This window comes from Schistocerca americana, chromosome 2, assembly GCF_021461395.2.
Source record: "Schistocerca americana isolate TAMUIC-IGC-003095 chromosome 2, iqSchAmer2.1, whole genome shotgun sequence".
Classification (NCBI taxonomy): Eukaryota; Metazoa; Arthropoda; class Insecta; order Orthoptera; family Acrididae; genus Schistocerca; species Schistocerca americana.
The window spans coordinates 615,020,658-615,041,067 of NC_060120.1; the positions used below are offsets into that span (position 1 = coordinate 615,020,658).

The window sequence follows — 20,410 nt, forward strand, 5'->3', positions numbered from 1 at the left end:
AAGTGCTTTGTCAGACCACCGTTCAGTAGAACTTAGTGTGCACATAAAAAAGGTTCCTACACACAGTTGCTATAGATATATTAGGATGAATACAGACCAAGATATAGCTCATTTGAACAATATGCTAAGGCATGTGGATTGGAACAGTATTCTAACAACACATCATAGTTATGCAAATTCTCAAGTGAACTATACTACATTCTCAACCAAGCCTGCCCATTAATAAAAAAGAGAATTCAGTCACATCCTGTAACCCAATACTGGATATCAAATTCAGTCACTGAGGCTAGAGAAAAACTAATATGATATGAGTATGCTGTGTTAAATGACTTGAGCAATAAAAAATTAAAAGAAGAGTTCAAAAATTATCTGAAATACTATGTAGACCTCTTAATTTCGGTAAAACAGGAACATTTTGAAAGTGTCATTCAAAACGCAAATAATATCTCCAAAATATCATGGTCACTAGTAAATAGAGAAATAGGTAAATCTGCGAAACATACAACTGAAAATCACTTGCTGATAAACAGCACAATAGAAACGGATCAGAATAGGATATCAGATCTATTTCACAATTACTTTGCTTCTGTTGGCTACAGCATAAACAATCAGCTTAAAAATCATAAATACAAATTCAGAGGAACACCAGTGCCAGGAAGTATATTTTTGACGCCAACAAGCTAAAGAAGAAATAATTAAAATAGTAAGTAGCTTCAAGAATTCCCATGCAGCAGGATATGATGTTCTTAGTCTGGACACTCTTAAGAAATGTATACATAAAATTGCATCATCTTTATCAACAGTTATCAACTCTCATATAGTAGATGGTCTATTTCCAGATATTTGAGAATTGGTCGAGTTGTACCTATTTTTAAGAAAGGAAACAGAAATCTAGTAGAAAACTTTCGAACCATCTCTGTTCTTCCAATAATACCCAAAATCTTTGAGAAAGTAATATACTGAAGAATCTGAAACTTCCTGGTATGCAAAAAAGTGATTTATAAGTAGCAGTATGTGTTGCCGAGGGGTCGTCCGCCATTACAGCAGCGTCCAACTGAATGGAAGGTGTCACTCAAGCAATAGATAATAACGAACATGTATGTGGCATCTATCTAGGCTTACAAAAAGCATTTCACTGTGTTGATATGACTGTATTGTTGGACAAACTGTGGAACTATGGCATTCGAGGCACAACCCATAATCTGATGAGGTCCTACTTGACAAAAAGGAAGCAGTTCATGTCTATTAGCACTACGGAGAGAGCATATAAGTCAAACACCACTGACATAAATTTGGTATTCCACAGGGGTCAATATTAGTACCATCTCTTTTTATTATTTATGTTAATGATATTCAGTCCATAACAAACCATGCAACAGCTATCTTATATACAGATGATACCACATTAATATGCCACAATCCAAGCTATTCGCAGCTCGAAGTGGGATCCAATACTGCAGCAGGCTTAATTCTGCAGTATTTTATTGAAAACAACCAAAATTAAAAACAAATAAATCTGTCTAGATTGAATTTGATCTTGGGAGGCAAAAAACTCATGAATATCAAACTTTAATTCGTGACGAATACATTAAAAAACAATACTTGACCAAATTTCTTGCCCGGACACTTGATGCAGATTTAAACTTGTCTGACCATGTAAACGATATTTGCAAAAAGCTATGCACTACCATATATGTCCTAAGAATACTGACACCTTTTTGTAATATCACCACTCTGCGGCAAATATATTTAGCACTATTTGAATCCCATTTAAGCTATGGGATAGAGGTATGGGGATCCAGCAGTAAAGGTAATATGAAAAGCGTACTTATCTTACAAAAGAAGGCACTTATAATTATGGGAAAGAAATGTGCCAGGGTGTCCTGCAGAAATTTGTTTAAAGAATTTAAAATACTAACTGTTCATATCCTGTGTGTACTGAAGGTAACCATTATGGCAGTAAACAGTAACAGAACTTAATAAAGAAATACACGATCACAACACTAGAGGTAGAGAGAGACCACACATCATCTCTCATAGAACAACACTTTATGAGAAAAGCCCTCGCTATGCAGGCATGAAACTACTGAATTGCTTCCATCCTAATATTTCCAAATAGCCCATTACAAAACTAAAAATGAAATTAAAATTATGGCTCCTAAACAATCCTGTGTATTCAATAGATGGGTTTCTAGATTTAGTACACTCGTGCGATGGAAGACCGTCTATCTAAAAATATATGTAATCTCAGGTCTGTGTCAAAAACTGTAAATATTTGAAGCTCAAATCTGAAAACTATGACACAAACTGTAGATTCCTTAATCTAAGCATTGCAATAACAATTTTTTTATGTATAGTTCATATATGTAACATTGTCCTCTCAATTAAATTTAGAAAAAGTTGTGTAGATAAAAGTGCCAGGCAATAACATGTAACTCTAGTAAGTAAGTCTCTGACTTATCAGAAGACTGGAACAAAAAAAACTTTTTTTGCAATCAGTTGATGTTGAATCAAAAATAAATAAATAAATAAATACCAAAGCAACAGGTTTGTGAAAAGTTCGGGATGCGCCAATTACTGGCGCGAAAACTACGGATTCCTCTATTTGGCAATCAACAAGTCTTTCTTGTTTTGTTCTTAGCCAGGATTCGGACAAGAATTCGAATAAGTGGCGGGGATGGTTACCGGGCTGGAGAGAGTGGTGCAGGATTTCGAAAATGAGGCAAGTATCTCAGTTGTAAATTTAAAGTTGTGGGCGACAGGTAAGCTCCATCGCGAGCAATAGAATTCACGTTCAGCAACATATATTTTTTAAATTTAATTGAATTTTTGTTATAGAAGGTAATAAATAGATGCTCGAAAGACTCTACACTACAATTGTGCAAGAATTATCTATAGTTGTAAAAAAATCCCTATCCAGTGGTATATTTATTATTTATAATTTTAAATGATTATATTACAAATTGTTTGACCGTGAACGGCTTGCGTACAGCTCAATTTCCAATTAGCTGGAAGCACTTTCGTACTATTTGCTTAGAATAACTGTTTGACAGCGACCAGGTATAAAATGCCAACAGAGTTTTTATCTACAAAATCAATCACAGAATCCCAAACTATTTAAATTTGACCTTTCAGATGGCCAGATAAATTCTGTTTAGTACCTCCTCATTACTACCATGATCGACCCATGTAATCTTAAACTTTCTTCTGTATCACCACATTTCAAAAGCATCTGTTCTCTTTTTGTGTAAACTGTTTATTGTCCATACACTTCCGTACATGGCAACACATCCATACAAACATCTTGAGAAAAGATCTCTAACACCCAAATCTATATCAGATGTTAATGAATTTCTCGTCTTCAGAAATGCTTTTCTTGCCATTGTCAGTCTAAATGTTATATCCTCTCTACTTTAGCTATTATCAGTTATTTTGCTGCCCAAATAGCAAAACTTGCCTACTTTGAGTGTCTTGTTTCCTTATCTAATTCCCTTAGCATCCCCTGACTTAATTTGACTACATTTGATTATCCTTGTTGTGCTTTCATTGATGTTCATCTTATATTGTCCTTTCAAAACACTGTCCATTACATTTAACTGCTTTTCCAAGTCCTTTGCTGTCTCTGGCAGAATTACAATTTCACCCGCAAACCTTAAAGTTTTTATTTCTTTCCCCTGAATTTTAATTCCCATTCCAAATTGTGCTTTGGTTTGTTTTACCACTTGCTCAATGTTCTGGTTGAATAACATCATAAATAGGCCACAACCCTGTCTTGTCTACCACTTCTTCCCTTTCATACCTCTTGAATCGTATAACTGTCGTCTGGTTTCTGTAAAAGTTGTAAATAGTCTCATGCTCCCTGTATTTCATCCGTGCTATCTTCAGGATTTCAAAGAGTATTCCAACCAATGTAGTCAAAAGTTTCTGTAAGTCTACAAATGCTATAAACTTAGGTTTCTCTTTCCTTAACGTATCTCCTAAGGTAGCCTAAGACCTACATTTCTAGAATCCAAACTGATTTTCCCGCAGGTCGGCTTCCACCAGTTATTCCATTCTTCTTTAAACAATTCATGTAAGTATTTTGCAACGATGACTTATTAAACTGTCAGCAACAGCTTTCTTTGGAATTGGAATTACTACATTCTTCTTGAAGTCTCATACATCATGCACACTAGTTGGAAGAGTTTTGTCATGGCTGGCTCTCCCATGGCTATCAATAGTTCTGATGGAATATCTTCTATCCCAGGAGCCTTGTTTTGACTTAGATCTTTCAGAGCTCTGTCATATTCTTCTCACTTAACATATCTCCCATCTCATCTTCATTGTTGTCTACTTCCTTTTCTATAATATTACCTTCAAGTTCATCTCTTGTTAATACATCCTCTCTATACCCCTTCCTCCTTTCAACTTTCCCTGCTTTGCTTAGGACTGGTTTTCTGTCTGAGCTCTTGATAATCATTCTTTTCCACAAAGGTGTCTTAATTTTCCTGTAGGCATATCTGTCTTTCCCCTTGTGAAATATGCTTCTAAATCCTTAAATTAGTCCTTAACTTTTCCCACTTAGCCATTTTGCACTTCCTGTCAATCTCATTTTCTAAACATAAGTATTCCATTCTGCCTGCTTCATTTGCTGGATTTTTAAATTTTCTCCTCTCATCAGTGAAATTTAATATCTGTGGTGTTATCCAAGGATTTCTACTAGGCTTTGTTTTTTACCTATTGTATCCTCTGCTACCCTCACTATTCCATCTCTTACAGCTACCCATTCATCTTTTGTATTCCTGTCCCCATCTCTAGTCAGCTATTGCCTAATGCACATTCTAAAACTCTCAGCAACCTCTTGTTCTTTCAACTTATCCAGGTCCTGTCTCCTTAATTTTGTATGTTTTTTCCAGTTTCTTCAGTTGTAATCTGCAGCTCCTAACCAGTAGGCTATATAGTGATCAGAGTTCACATCTGTCCCCTGGAAATTTAAAACCTGGTTCGTAAATCTTTGTCTAAGCATTATATAATCAATATGAAACCTTCCGGTGCTTCCAGGTTTCTTCCATGTATATAGCCTTCTTCTCTGATTCTTAAACCAAGAGTTAACAATTATTAAATTATGCTTTGTGCAGAATTCTACAAGATGGCTTGCTCTTTCATCCCCCACCCCCCCACCCTGACCCCTGTCCATATTCACTTAGTATCTTTCCATCTCTTCCTTTTCTCCTGTTGAATTCTGGTCCCCAATCACAATAAATTTTTGTTTTCTTCAACTATCTAAATAAACTTTTTTATCTCATAATACATTTCCTCAGTCTCTTCATCTGCCGAGATAGTTGGCTTATAAATTTGTACTACTGTAGGCATGGGCTTTGCGTCTGACTTGTTTGCGATAATACATTCCAGTATGGGGTTCATACTAGCTTACCTGCATTCTTGTTTTCTTATTCATTATTAAACCTGCAGCTTCATTACCCATGTTTGATTTTGTATTTATAACCCTGTATTCACGTGATATGAAATCCTATTTCTCCTGCCACCAAACTTCATTCGTTCCCACTATATTTGATGTCAACATATCCATTTTCCTTTTTCAGTTTTCTAACCTACCTGCTGGATTAAGGGATCTAAAATTCCACTCTCTGATCCATAGAATGCCGGTTTTGTTTCTCCTGATGACAAAACCCTCCTGAGTAGTCCCTCCCCCCCCCCCCCCCCCCCCCCCATCAGGAGATCCTAATGGGGGGATTATTTTTACCTCCAGAGTATTTTACCCAAGAGCACACCATCATCATTTAACCATACAGTAGAGCTGCTTGCCCTTGGGAAAAATTATGGTTGTAGTTTCCCCTTGTTTTCAGCTGTTCACAGTACCAGCAAAGCCAGGCTATTTTGTTTGATGGTAAAAGGCCATATCAGTCAGTCATCCAGACAGTTGCCCGTGCATCTGCTGAGAAGGTTGCTGCCCTCTTCAGGAATCACATGTTTGTCTGGCCTCTCAACAGATATCCCTCTGTTGTGATTGCACCTACGGTTCGGATTCATGGGTCGGGGGGGGGGGGGGGTGGGGGGGGGGGTTTAAGACTTACATGACTTACACCAGAAAAAAACTTTTAATGTGAACTGGTGCTTTCTCATCCTAGATTATATGACCTTACTAGTGAAGAGCATACTGCACTTTCTATAAAATCTGCTTTGACATCATAAATGTTGGCATAAGGCATGGACTTACATGAAAATGTAACATATGCCAGCATCACCTTCACTGACATTGGCATTCTGGTGCATAATCTGGTTTGGATGTAAATAAACATGTTGGAGTTTTGGAATTTAAAATATTTTGTGTCTTCCAATACATGTGTATGTAGCAGGATAGGAGGAAAAAGATAATGCATTAATGTTAAGTTTCAGGTAGTAAACATTACAGGTAGTTTTGAGTAATTTCGAAGACCTTCATGTAAATTGTCAGTGTGTTGCCACATTTTTTCACTGAGAAAAATGTGCTGCATTTGTAAGCTACCACATTCCACATCATTGTGAAAAAATTATTATTATGGTCGATGGAGCATGTTACTTAAAAATTTAAGTAGTTAAAGTACTGAACAGTGAATTCAAGACTTCAGTTGTCTATGATCTTGCTGTTGCAAGATTTACATTTTCCTGTTTTATACAATATTCTTACTACTTGCTTGCGCTGAATAAATTCATAATTTTTTCCCTCTTGTACTGTTCTTAAAGATTGATAATTTTGTAAGAGAACAAGGAGTGAGAAACCATAACACAAGAATTATCATTCACATGTTCAAGAGAGCGTAATTGTTGACACTGCCTTGAACAGTACAATCATGGCAAACAAAGCTTCATGAAAAGTTATTTATTAACTAAATTTTTAGCAATTCATATGGATGCAAAGGAAATATATACACCATGTTCCATTAGTGTATGATTCTTGATTTTTTTCTATGTTTGGAATCACCTAAAAACATTTCTATCCATTGCAAGTGTTATGTTCCTTGATTACTTTTCAGGTCCCTTAAAGTATGAAAGCAACAGGTTCCCAGCTCTGCGTATGCTAGAATTGCTCAAAGGAAAATTCTTGAATAGCTACAGTGGTTCACTAAACTCAATCTGGACACACACAATCTTGTGAAAAATAATGACAAGTTGACTCACATGTCTTGGATCCTTGGTTTTAATGGCAGGCCAAAACTTGGCACAAAGGATTTCACAGTTGTTTTTTTCTTTCTCCCCCCCCCCCCCCCCCCCCCCCCCTCCCCCCACTAAGAAATTTGTATGATTGGACACCATGCTGGAAAGTAGTGTAGGCATCTTTTGCTTGCAGTTCTGAACTTAACACTTACAGTGATGCACTAATCTCAAGTTTCCCACTTCATATTTTGAAACTTGTCCAATCATTCACATTATTGCAGTGTGCATCACCCTCCATCTCTGTATCAATCAAGAAAATGGTTCTCCGCCTGTGCCATTTGGTGAAGCATCTGCTCATACACAAGACAGTTTTGCACCCACCGTCCAGTCACTTTATGGTACTGCATACTGTTGTGCATTGTTGTGCAAGCAGGTAGGCTTACATGGCTGGTACTAAGGATGTGTGTCGTGTTATTGACTGTTTACTGTAAATGGGGCCAGGTGACAAAACTGAAACATTATCTGCATTGATGATAATGTGGTACTGTCCTGAATGTTGATCAATATACAGTGATCTTTAGCCTTGTTGGTATTGTTTTGTTTGTTTGTATCCTAGTGAGAGTGAAACAGTTGTATGTGTACTTCATAATTGGTGAAACACTTTCAGAATATAGAAGTTATATCAAATAATGATATTAGAATTTTAACAATTGTGAATGCTAGATGTGGTTTGTTATCTTGTGGAGGCACCTCGGCCATCCATTTCTTGCCATTAGTGTCAGTTTGTGAATCTACACACAACACAATGAATGATTGCTTTTTGCATCCAGTTTCTTGTTTTCATCTGAGTGAAATCTTAATGGCACCTGCCGAACTGCAGACTGGGATTCTTCGCTACGGATGAAACTGCTAATTGATGATGTATAAATGATAAGTATTACTGCCCATTTTGATGTTTTGTTCTGGAACCAGTGTGTCTCATATATTTTGATTATCATCATGCCGCCCCCCCCCCCCCCCCCCCCCCCCCAAAAAAATCCTTATGTTGACACATTGATCTACAGCTTAGCCTGAGGTCTAGTTTAGGTTGAAAGGTGATAACTGGATTGAGAGTTACTGGAGCCAATGAAGGTGAATGTCAAATAAAGATTGAGGTAGAAGACTGACCTGTAGTGCGGTCTAACATTTACGTTCACCCCATATTTAAACACACTTTGCCATTACAAGTTTGTTTGCATGGCCATCATCTTCAGCAAGCACAGAAATATTCGTTTTGTAAATAAAAACCACCTTTTTCTTGCTGGAATGTCTTTTATTTGTTCCAGACACGTTTAACCTTTTGCTTTAAGTCATCTTCAGTGGAATCTAGAATGATACAGTTTGTTTTGATATGCAGACCTTAATTCTTCCCATTTCTTCAGAACACATTGCTGCTACAGCATTACTAAAAACTAAACTCCATCTGAACAGGCCCTGTGACCCTCGGCTGATATTGTCACTGGATGCCGGTACAGAGGGACATTTTATCAGCACACCATCCTCCCAGCTGTTGTTTGTTCTTGTAATTGGAGCTTTTGACCACGGAATTATACTTTAATTGAACTTTGTTTCCACAACATGATCTTTCTTAGATTCCTCTCCCGGTTCCACCCACACTTTCAAACCACTGTCATTGCCAACATGTTAAATTCCTTCCCACCTTAAAAACACTTTTCCAGTCCTCAGATTCCAGTGTTGATACAGATTGAAAAATCGTTTTCTTTCTTCAACATGCTGTTCTGTTACAAGGGCTTTCTTTGCAAGTTTTTTCTTCGTAAGGCTGGGATCAGAAAAGTTATCTTAATACTGTTTGCTGTGAAGTTGAAAACCCCAAACCCCTGCTCAATCTTAAAAGCAATCTGCCTTGAAATCAGTTTTCTTTCTTGCTGTGCTGTCATTTTCATTGCCATGCATGATCTGAGACTGCAGATTTTCTTCTGACCACATTAGTACCTCAAACATGACTTTCCAGTTTCAGCTTGTTTTTCCAATAAATTATGAGAAATATCCTAGCAGCTTCCGTATTTGAGAGTCCTTCAGCCTTGAGTCCCAAAATTATCCTTTGTTTCTTTGGAGAAATGTGGTTTTTTTTTTTTTTTTTCCTTTCTCATAGCAGGTAAAACCAAATATTTGTATAATTAACTATGGAAACACAAAGTTATTGTTACTTATGCTATTATAGCACAATAGATACAAATTTAAAACTGTCTAGATTCTTACCGAATTTTTTCACATGACTCTTCATAAAATGCACACAATTCTCTAATGGCGCTTGGGGTAGCCATGCGGTCTGAGGCGCCTCGTCACAGTCCATGCGGCTCCCCGTCACAGTCCATGCGGCTCCCCCCGTTGGAGGTTCGAGTCTTCCCTTGGGCATGGGTTTGTGTGTTGTCCATAGTGTAAGTTAGTTTAAGTTAGATTAGGTAGTATGTAGGCTTAGGGACCAATGACCTCAGCAGTTTGGTCCCATGAGACCTTACCACAAGTTTCCAAATTTCTCAGACACAGAAGTGGATGGAAGACAAACTAGACACATCTGGTGGAACATAATGAAACTTCCAAATATGTAAGTGTCATCTAGTACTAATTATTGTAACTAATGGATACAGATTTCATTTCGTCTTCATCATATCAAATAAAATATTGACTCTATGAACTGTGCAGTATTTGTTTAGGAATTACTCAAACATTAACTGGCGTGAACACAGACCACTTCAAAAGCTGATACATGTGCTGATCTAAATGAACTAGTTGGCATCAGAACTAAAGTGCTCAAGCAAGAAAGTTCAATAATTAAACACTGAATTTAACAGAAGCTTAAATAGTCAAAACACTTACTGGGGATATAATTTTGGACCGTACTATTCAAATGTTGACACCCCCTGCGGGTTCGGGGGTTAGAATAGGCCCGTGGTATTCCTGCCTGTCGTAAAAGGCGACTAAAAGGAGTCTCAAACGTTTCGGCCTTCTGTGATGGTCCCCTCTTGGGTTTGACCTCCTTTTATTTCCAAATTTCCGTTGTTAGTGCGTGCCATTTGGGGAAGGACACCTTACGTGGTGTTTTTCTATTGGTCCATCATGCTCCACCATCTTGCATGTTACCTATTGTCGTGTGGGGGGGGGACTACGGCCAACATCTTCTGGGTTGTCTCCTTCTCGCCTTGTGCGCACTCTTCTTCTTAGCGCCTACGACACCTGTGGACCCTTTCAACACCTAAAATCCAGCACGGTAGCCAGTCCGTTGTGGTGGGGTCGTCATGTACCCTCTTGGTGGTAGCCCCCTGACCACGCAGGGATTGCACTACAGATGCCAGAGCTGTTTCCTCCCCATGCATGCCAAGGAGTATGTGCCCATCTTGTCTGGGGCACGGGGACTCCAGGCAACGGGATATCGGCCAGGTACCCGTTGCTTTGGCTGGGTGGCGCCCTTGGGGAGAGCCCTCGTTCGGAGTAGGTGGCATCTGGGCGGATGTGGCGCAATGAAGCGCAATAAATCACACCAAGCTGGTGGTCGCATGGCCACCAGCGTCTCTAAGCGTGGTAGAGTCGACTTTGATGCTGCACAATATGGTCCAGGGGATTGTTTATCATCGTGACCTCTTGTTACAATCCGATGACGAGCTGAGAGCCGACTTGGAACGACGTGGCGTCCATTTTGTCCGTCGTGTGCATAGAGGGCCCAAGGCTAACAGGGTGGCCACCGGTGCCTTTATCTTGGCCTTTGAGGGTGATGTCTTGCCCGAGAAGGTCAAGGTAATGGTTTACCGTTGCGATGTGAAGCCATACGTCCCTCCCCCGATGCGGTGCTTCCAGTGCTGGAAGTTTGGGCATATGTCCTCCCGTTGCCCATCCAGCGCTACATGTCGAGATTGCGGACGCCCCTCTCATCCCGATTCTCCATGTGCGCCTCCGCCTGTATGTGTCAACTGTGGGGAGCACCACTCTCCATGCTCGCCGGATTGCCCCGTTCTTCATAAGGAGCGGAAGATCATGGAATTTAAGACCCTGGACCGGCTTACTTATCGAGAGGCAAAACTGAAATATGAAAGGTTGTATCCTGCTTCCCTTCGACTATCTTATGCTGCAGCCACGTTATCGTCGCCCACGCGAGCGACGGTTGTCGCCTCATCTGTGCCGCCTTCAGTGGGCCCTCGGGGCCGTGTATCTCTGTCTGCCCCCCTCGTGCCTGGGGGCAAGCCTTCCTCTGTTGCCCCCTTAGCAGTTGGGGGCAAACCCTCTTCTGTCGCTCCCCCCAAGCTTACTTCGGGAGTGACATCTGCTCCACAACCGGGAGGCTCGATTCCTCCCCCTCCTTCTCCGGCGGTGTTGCCTCCGCCGGTTCCTCTCTCGCGGAAGGGGTCCCTTGGGGCTCTCCCTTCCTCCGTTTCTTCTCCTTCCCAGCCAGATGTCAGCCAGTGGCTGAAGGTTCCACCACCTGCTGGTCGTAGGGCTTCTGCGTCGTCGTCAGCCTCCGACGCTCCTTCAGAGAAGCTCTCCCAGCCCTCTCGCCCTAAGGGCAGACGCGAGAAGAAGGAACGGAATGTGTCCAAGAAGAAGGACGTTCCGGCGGTTTCAGCACCGCCTGCTGTACATAGTCCTGGCTCCGGGGATGAGGTGGAGATCCTCGCCTCTGCTGCGGATCTCGCCCTCACGGATCCCTTGGGGGCCTCTCCTATGGACTCAGCTGACTCTCCCCAGTGGGGGCAGTTGGCTCTGAAGCGCTGTCTGCCTCTTAGTCGCATTCACGCCCTCCCAGTCCCTTCCTGCTTCCATTCTCCAATGGAACTGCGGCGGTTGTTTCCGCCACCTGCCTGAGCTCCGGATGCTTCTGAGTGATTCCCCTGTTCTCTGCATTGCTCTGCAGGAAACTTGGTTTCCTGCACTACGGACCCCCGCCCTTCGCGGTTATCGGGGATACTATAAGAACCGTGCTGCCTGTCATCGAGCGTCAGGTGGGGTTTGCCTCTTTGTTCACCACACTCTGTAGTTCGCCAGTACCCCTTCAGACGCCTTTAGAGGCAGTTGCTGCCAGGGTTGAGCTATCACCGGCTATTACTGTTTGCTCTGTTTACATTCCTCCGGATGGGGAGCTCCCCCGACATGTCTTGGCTGCGCTGCTGGCTCAACTCCCGCCACCATTGCTGCTTCTGGGCGATTTCAATGCCCACAACCCTCTATGGGGTGGGACTGTCTCTGATGACCGCGGTCGGGCCGTGGAGCATTTGTTGGCTCAGCTCGACCTTAGCCTCTTGAACACTGGTGCTCCCACGCATTTCAGTGTTGCCCATGGCTCGTTCTCGGCCATCGATCTCTCTCTTTGCAGCCCCAGACTTGTCCCATCCCTCCACTGGAGGGTGCACCCTGACCTGTGCGGTAGTGACCATTTTCCCATCTATTTGTCACTACCCCAGAGTCGTTCTTCTGGGCGCCTGCCCCGCTGGGCTCTCCACAGGGCAGACTGGCCGGCTTTTACTTCTGCTGCTGCCATTGAGTCTCCCCCACAGGGTGACATTGACGAGGTGGTCCGTGTTTTAACCACATCCATCATTTCAGCGGCTGAGGCTGCCATCCCCCGATCTTCTGGCCTCCCTCGGAGGAAGGCTGTACCCTGGTGGTCGCCGGAGATTGCTGAGGCTATTTGCGACCGTCGGCGGGCTCTCCAGCGTCATAGGCGGCACCCGTCTCTCGAGACCCTCATCGCCTTTAAGAGGCTCCGTGCCTTGGCCCGTCGTCTTATTGCACGGCGTAAGCAGGAGTGCTGGGAGAGGTATGTCTCATCCTTGGGCTCCCATGTCTCCCCCTCACTCGTGTGGTCCCGGATCCGGCGGATTTATGGATACCAGACCCCTATGGGTGTCCCTGGGCTCTCCTTGGACGGCGCTGTCTGCACGGACGCTGCCGCCATTGCTGAACGGCTTGCCGCGCACTTTGCTCAGAGCTCTGCGACTGCCTCCTATCCCCCCGCCTTTCGCTCTCTAAAGGAGCGAGCCGAGCGGACGCCGTTCTCATTCCACACGCGTCGTTCTGAAACATACAATGCTCCTTTCAGCGAGAGGGAATTCCTCGCTGCCCTCGGCGATTGCCCTGATACAGCACCAGGCCCAGACTGCATCCACGCGCAGATGCTGAAGCATCTCTCCAGGGACTGCCAGAGACACATTCTCGCGATATTTAATCGCATTTGGAGCGAAGGCGTGTTCCCGTCACAATGGCGAGAGGGTCTTATTGTCCCCATCTTGAAGCCCGGTGCGGACCCACTGGCGGTGGACAGCTATCGTCCCATTACCCTCACCAACGTTTTGTGCAAATTGCTCGAACGTATGGTGGGGCGGCGTTTGTGTTGGGTCCTTGAGTCGCGCGGTCTCTCCGCTCCATCCCAGGGTGGCTTCCGTCGGGGCCGGTCTGCAATGGACAATTTGGTGCGGCTGGAATCTGCTGTCCATACGGCTTTTGCCCGACGTCAGCATCTCGTTGCTGTATTTTTCGATCTGCGGAAGGCGTATGACACCACATGAGGCATGACATCCTCGCCACGTTGTATGGGTGGGGTCTTCGTGGTCGGCTCCCGGCTTTTCTTCAAACCTTTCTATTGCACCGCTCTTTCCGGGTGCAAGTCGGTGCCGCCTCTAGTTCTTCTTATACACAGGAAAATGGGGTCCCGCAGGGCTCGGTGTTGAGTGTGTCCTTATTTCTAGTGGCCATTAATGGTCTGGCTGCAGCCGTGGGGTCGTCGGTGTCTCCTTCTTTGTATGCCGACGACTTCTGCATCTCATTTAGCTCCACGACTACGGGAGTCGCCGAACGCAGGCTGCAGGTAGCCGTTCGGAAGGCAGCATCATGGGCTCTGACTCACGGTTTTCAGTTCTCTGCAGCCAAGACTCGAGTTACGCACTTCTGCAGGCGTCGGACGGTCCACTCTCATCCTGAACTTTACCTCGACGGCCACCTGCTTGAAGTGGTGGACACTTGCCGCTTCTTGGGACTCGTGTTTGATGCCCGGCTCACATGGGTTCCTCATATTACTCAGCTGAAGCAAAAATGCTGGCGGCACCTCAACGCCCTCCGCTGCCTTAGCCACACGTCTTGGGGTGCGGATCGCTGCACGCTGCTGCGATTGTACAGAGCCCTTGTGCAATCTCGGCTTGATTATGGGAGCCTGGCCTATGGGTCTGCATCACCCTCAGTGTTGAAGTTGTTAGACCCCATACACCACTGTGGGGTCCGGCTTGCAACTGGCGCTTTTCGTACGAGCCTCGTGGATAGTCTACTGGTGGAGGCCGGGGTTCCCCCGCTGCGGATTCGCCGCCATCGACTGCTCGCCGGCTATGCTGTCCACGTGCACTGCTCGCCAGGCCATCCCAATCGTCGCCTGCTTTTCCCTGCCATGGTCCTCCATCTGCCCGAACGGCGACCTAGGTCTGGGCTTTCTGTCGCTGTCCGCGTTCAGTCCCTGCTGTCAGAATTGGGTTCATTCCCTCTTCCGCCTCCCTTCCGGGTCCGTGCACCTACGCCTCCCTGGTGTTTGTCCCGGCCGTCCGTCCGTCTGGACTTGGCATAGGGACCCAAGGACTCGGTTCCGCCTGTGGCCCTCCGTCGCCGTTTTCTTGCTCTCCTCGCCTCATTTTCGGACTGTGAGACTGTCTACACTGATGGTTCCCTGGTTGATGGTCGCACTGCCTACTCTTTTGCTCATGCTGCCCATGTTGAGCAGCGCTCCTTGCCGGCTGGCTGCAGTATTTTTACTGCAGAGCTGGTGGCCATATTGCGTGCTCTTGATCATATGCGTTTCTGCTCAGGTAGGTCCGTCGTCATCTGCAGTGACTCCCTGAGCAGCCTTCAGGCCATCGACCGCTGCTATCCCTCCTCTCCTCTGGTGTCCTCCATTCAGGAGTCTGTTTCCGCCATTGCCCGTTCTGGTCGTTCGGTGGTCTTGGTTTGGACGCCCGGTCATGTTGGCATCCCAGGGAACGAACGTGTAGACAGGCTGGCCAAAGGGGCGATTGACGCCCCGGCTTTGGAGATCGGCCTTACGGCTCGCGACCAGCAGCTGGTGGTGCGCCGTAAGCTGATTGGGATGTGGGCTGCTGAGTGGCGTGGCATGACAGCCCCGAATAAACTGCGGGCTGTCAAGGGGACGACCGATGTGTGGCGTTCCTCCCTGCGGGCTTCTCGCAGGGACTCGGTAGTCCTGTGTCGGCTGCGCATCGGCCATACATACCTGACACACGGCCATCTGTTGCATCAGGAGGATCCCCCCTTGTGTCGGTGTGGGTCCCGGCTGACGGTCGGCCACATTTTGCTGGAGTGTCCTCGACTGCGCACACTCCGGCAATCTTTTAATCTCCCGGGCACTTTGGCTTTGGTTTTATCCGACGATGCCTCCATGGCTGACAATGTTTTACATTTTATCCGTCGTAGTCCTTTTTATGGTTCGATTTAGGGAGGTCCTGCGCCTTTCCCTTTCTGTGTCTTTTGTCCTTGTGTCTGTTGCTGTTCTGGTGTGCCGTCAGATGGTTGACTCTTTCCCTTTTTTTTCTCGTGGTCAGTCATCCAGTCTCCGGCCATCCTCCTTTCTTCTGTTTCTTTCTGTCTGGTGTTCCTCTGTCCTGTTCTTGTCTGTAGTGTTTGTTGCTGCATTTGTGTTCTTTTAGCGCCTGGGGGGACGTCTCCTCCCCCTTTGGTTTTTACCTGCTCTGTAGATTTTCGGCTCGCCTGATTTTGGAATGGGGGACTGATGACCTTCGCTGTTAAGTCCCCCTTAAACGTCCCAACAACCACCACCATCAAATGTTGACAATGCCCCACCTACCTAGGTGGTGTGAGGGCAACAGTAAAGGCGTCACAGTTTAAATTCTACTTATGACACTGCTGCAGCAAAACTGCAGGGCCATTTCTGCCCATTAGAGGGGTTCTGCCAACTGTCTGCAACCTATCTAATGAGAATCATTGCACTACAGAAAACAAATTTCCCATAAGACTAGTATCCTCTCATCAGAAATGACATTGTGAACCGCAATAACTGTGCAGATACAAGTGTAGCATCCAGGGGAATGTGTATTTAAATACACACAGGTGTATTGAGTGAACAATTGACCTGAAACTGCTAGCATAAAAGCGGTTGTGGTACAGGTGCCAGTATCTAGCAAGGTAAAAATCTCCAATATTTAGTTTGCCACCAGGCAAGGACACTCAGCTGCAAACCCTCATGGACATGGATCAGTTACCTACACCATCCCTATGGATAGGAGACTGTGGTGCTCATCACCACATGAAGTGTCCTAGCAGTAACTCCAGCAAAGGGAAACTAAGTGAGCAGCTTATTACTCATTTGATTCTCTCCTTTCCTCTATACCAGAGAATCAACTTGCTTCAGTTCTACATGTAGCACATGTTGTAATATCCAGTTAATTTGCAGTCCAGTTGTCATTCCTGTATTACACTGATGAAGACTTATGGGACAGTGATAGTTTTCCAATCATCCACTCCTTCCCCAATTTTCAACCAGTAAAGTGTCCACCGTGCTGGGCACTCAAAAGGCAAATTGACCAGCCTTTAGCTCCAAAGTACAACTCTTCAATGACCATCAAACTGGAATTAATAATGAACACAGAATTTACTAAATCTATTTTCATGCTGTGTAAGAGATGTTTCCTTTCTTTTTGGCTCCCCCGTCCTGGCGGGAAACTTGTACCATGGTAGTCATAAGACATTGCAGTCACTACCATGGATGCATATGGGCACTTCACTGTCATAAACATCATCTCTCCACAGCTAACTGGATCAATTTTAAAAGAATATGAGCAAAGTCACTTTACCTAATAAAAACTTGAAGGGGGATGTTGGAAACAACACATGTCATCAATGATCATCATACTCTGACCTCCCAGATATGGGCCCACCTCAGTCAGATGAATAAGGCATGCTGAAAAATCAATCCCTATGAATTCTTTATGTGGGAACTCTTAAGGTTTTCTAAATGAAATAAACATTTTGACATTCTACATCTTTATTCCTCATGTCTTCATGTTTATTTCTCAGCTTAGTCACCCTGGTCAAGAACATGTTTCTGGCAACAAGAGACCAGTTTGGTTATATTGTCACTGTTTTGTTTTACTTTGTTGATGGAACCACAACCTCACATCTGCTTGCACCACTTCGTCACTATCAGAGTAAAGTCCTTGAAGGTCTTCTTTAAGTTGTGGAAACAGATGAAAATTGGATGGGGTCAGGTTGGAGCTGCATGAAGGATGATTGATGACAGTGAACCCAAGACGTCGAATCATTGCACATATTACAGTGTGGATGTGTGGTCTGACATTGTCATGCTGAAAAAGAGGGTGCTCAATGTGTGGACGAACTCTTCAGGTTCGAAACTTGATTACAGCACTCTGTTTCTCATTTATTGACATAGTTAAGTTAAACACCTCCATGTTACACACTGCAGTTCAGAGCCCTCTAGCAGCAGGGTGCTGCAAATGTGTAGACATGATGAATAAAGCTGTACAATGTTAATAACATTTGTTTTATTTAAAAAGCTTTAAGAGTTTTCATAAAGAAAATTCAGAGGCATTACATTTCAGCATGCTCACATAGAAGTCGTGAGCTTCCTATAATGATCACCGGAATTTCCATCAACTGCAGCATAGTTACCAATCCTCTTGGCATTGCTGAACACTGTGCTTTGCATTTAACTGAAACTTGTATGGACAGCAATTTTCATCCAATATTTTTATATCATAAATTCATGGCAGAAGCTACCTACACATCATTTTACACACAACAAGTAGAGTAGTACAATGACCCATTCAGTGAATAGCAGCACCTCGGTGCACTAGCTTAGTGCATCACCAGAGCCAGCTACAATCCACATTCAGATGATAAAACACCCACAAACGAAAGCAAAACACACATCCTCAATATTTTAGCTGTATACAAATCCCCTCCCAGTGGCAAGAAAGTAACAACTAGTTTTATGAAGCATGGAAAGGACCCAAACTTACCTCACAGCTACAAGCAGCCTGACAGTGGACTGTGCAAACTATTTGAAAGACTGATAAACCAGTGACTTACATGATGTCTTGAATCACTTGAGCTATTCCCATTGTAATGCTGCTTCAGTGAAACCTTATCTAGCACTGATCATCTGGTACACATGGACACTATTGTTGGAAGTGCTTTCACACATTTGTCGCCCTAAATCAATGTTTTCCTTTCCACACTCTACAGATGAGCTTTCTAGGCCATCTGCTGATGTCTATCAAAAACCTCTTATTTATATGACTTCCATATCCAGGTTGTAGCAAGCTTCACCACAGAATTCCCCAAGGATGAGTCTTGATGATCCACTCTTCACCATCACAATCCATAGTTTAGCATGCACTGTAGGCCCCATTGTCTCGCCAGCACTATACGTGATTGACTTGTGCCTATACTTCTGTGCCATATCAATGTACTATGCTAAATGTCAGCTCCAGAGACTTATTTGAAAGGCACAAGACTGGGCCCAAAAAGATGGCTTCAAATTTTCTCCAAAATAAACCCAAGAGTTTGCATTTCTGTAGGCTCAGAACAGACATCACCACCCTGAGCTCTACCTGGATAATCAGTTACTGGAACTGGTTGAACATGACCATTTTCTGAACCTTCTCCTTGATAGCAAACTGACATGGTTGCCACATGCCAACTGAAAATGACCTACATGATGAAGTTACATGCAATGTGGTTCCTTAGTAGCAGTAACAGTTCCTAGATTTTACAAGTCACTTGTCCTGTCACACTTCGACTATGAGTGCATTGCAAATGGATCTCCAGCTCCGTTGATATTTCAGTGCTTCACTTTGTCCACCATAGTAATGTGAGGTTGGCGACTGGAGTTATTTCTCCAGATCCCCCCAGGGGCCCCGCCCCATTAGCCCCACACCTTCCGCCTGGCCCTCACTCTCCCACTCCCCATCCCCATCAGTTTCCATTCCCCCCCCCCCCCCCCCCCCCCCTACAGGTGCTGCTCCCCCTCCCATGCCGGAGAAGCGCTCCCCTTCTTCAGAAACCGTCGGTACTGGAGCTCCCTCCTAGGACTCCTCTTCCCGGCACCTTCCTGATAGGTGACCTGCAGCTCCATGTCGGCCGCGCGATAAGTGGCCGGTGGGCATCAAGATTGCCAGGTGTAATTCCATGCCCGACCTCGCTGCAGTCTGCCCTTCTCTTCCTTCACATGAGAAAAGCAGAAACACAAGAACATGAGCAAGCCCCTTCCAGTACCCACTGAGGTGCCGCTTTTCCCTTCTCCAGCCAACAGTGTCTGACCCCATCTAGATGGACATTACACCATCCTTAACGGTGACAGATAGCGACTCAGCGGCATGACCGGCTCCAGTCCGTTCACTATTGGACTATTTCCTTCTACTCTGCTGCTTGCATTGCTCTCCAGGAGACCCACTTTGTCAATTCTTACTTACCCACTCTTCGTGGGTTCCACACTTTCTGTCAAAACCTAATTGGCCCCTCGTGGGCTTCTGGTGGTGTTGACACCTTGGTCCGCAAGGACATTGTTAGTAAATGGGTTCCCCTCCATACCACTCTGGAAGCAATTGCTGTCAGGGTCCATCTGGCCACTCCAATCACAATCTGTAATCTCTACCTCCTGCCTGACAGGCCACCCACATCCCTTGCCCTAACCATCCTTCTTCAACAACTCCCTTCTCTCTTCCTGCTTCTAGGGGACTTACATGCCCACAACCCTCTTTGGGTTAGTCACACAACTACCGCCCTGGGCAGGACAGTTGAAGCTGTTCTGGCAGGGCTTGACCTCTGTCTCATAAACACCATCGCTCCCACACACTTTAGTGTGGCACATGTCACTTTCTCTGCCATTGACGTATCCATCTACAGTCCCGGCCTTCTTCCCTCCATTCAGTGGGGTGTCCACAATGACTTATATGACAGCAATCATTACCCGATTGTTTTGACCTTCCTTCAGTATATCTCATTCCGTCACCCTCCCAGGTGAGGCCTTCTCTAAAACTGATTGGGGTGCCTTCTCCTCTACTACCATCCCCCCTGTACTACCACACAGTAGTATTGATGAGTCTACACAGACTTTTGACTGCCACCATTCTTTCCGCAGCTGTTTCAGCCATCACTTCCTCCTCGGGTGCCCCCCTCCCCATCGGATGATGGTCCCTTGGTGGACTCCAGATATTGCTGGGGCCATAAAAAACCGCTGCCATGCTCTTTGGTG

At 44.7% G+C, this 20,410-nt stretch overlaps 1 protein-coding gene across 1 annotated transcript in view; it reads left to right on the top strand.

Moving 5' to 3' along the window:
- Positions 1-2,566: 2,566 nt before the first annotated feature.
- The window catches only part of LOC124595912, a 40,932-nt gene continuing 23,088 nt past the window's right edge, over positions 2,567-20,410 (top strand). The window contains exon 1 of the mRNA XM_047134823.1: positions 2,567-2,722. Within this exon, the coding sequence (XP_046990779.1) occupies positions 2,678-2,722 (45 nt within the window). The 5' untranslated portion in view covers positions 2,567-2,677. The remainder of the gene's footprint in view (positions 2,723-20,410) is intronic.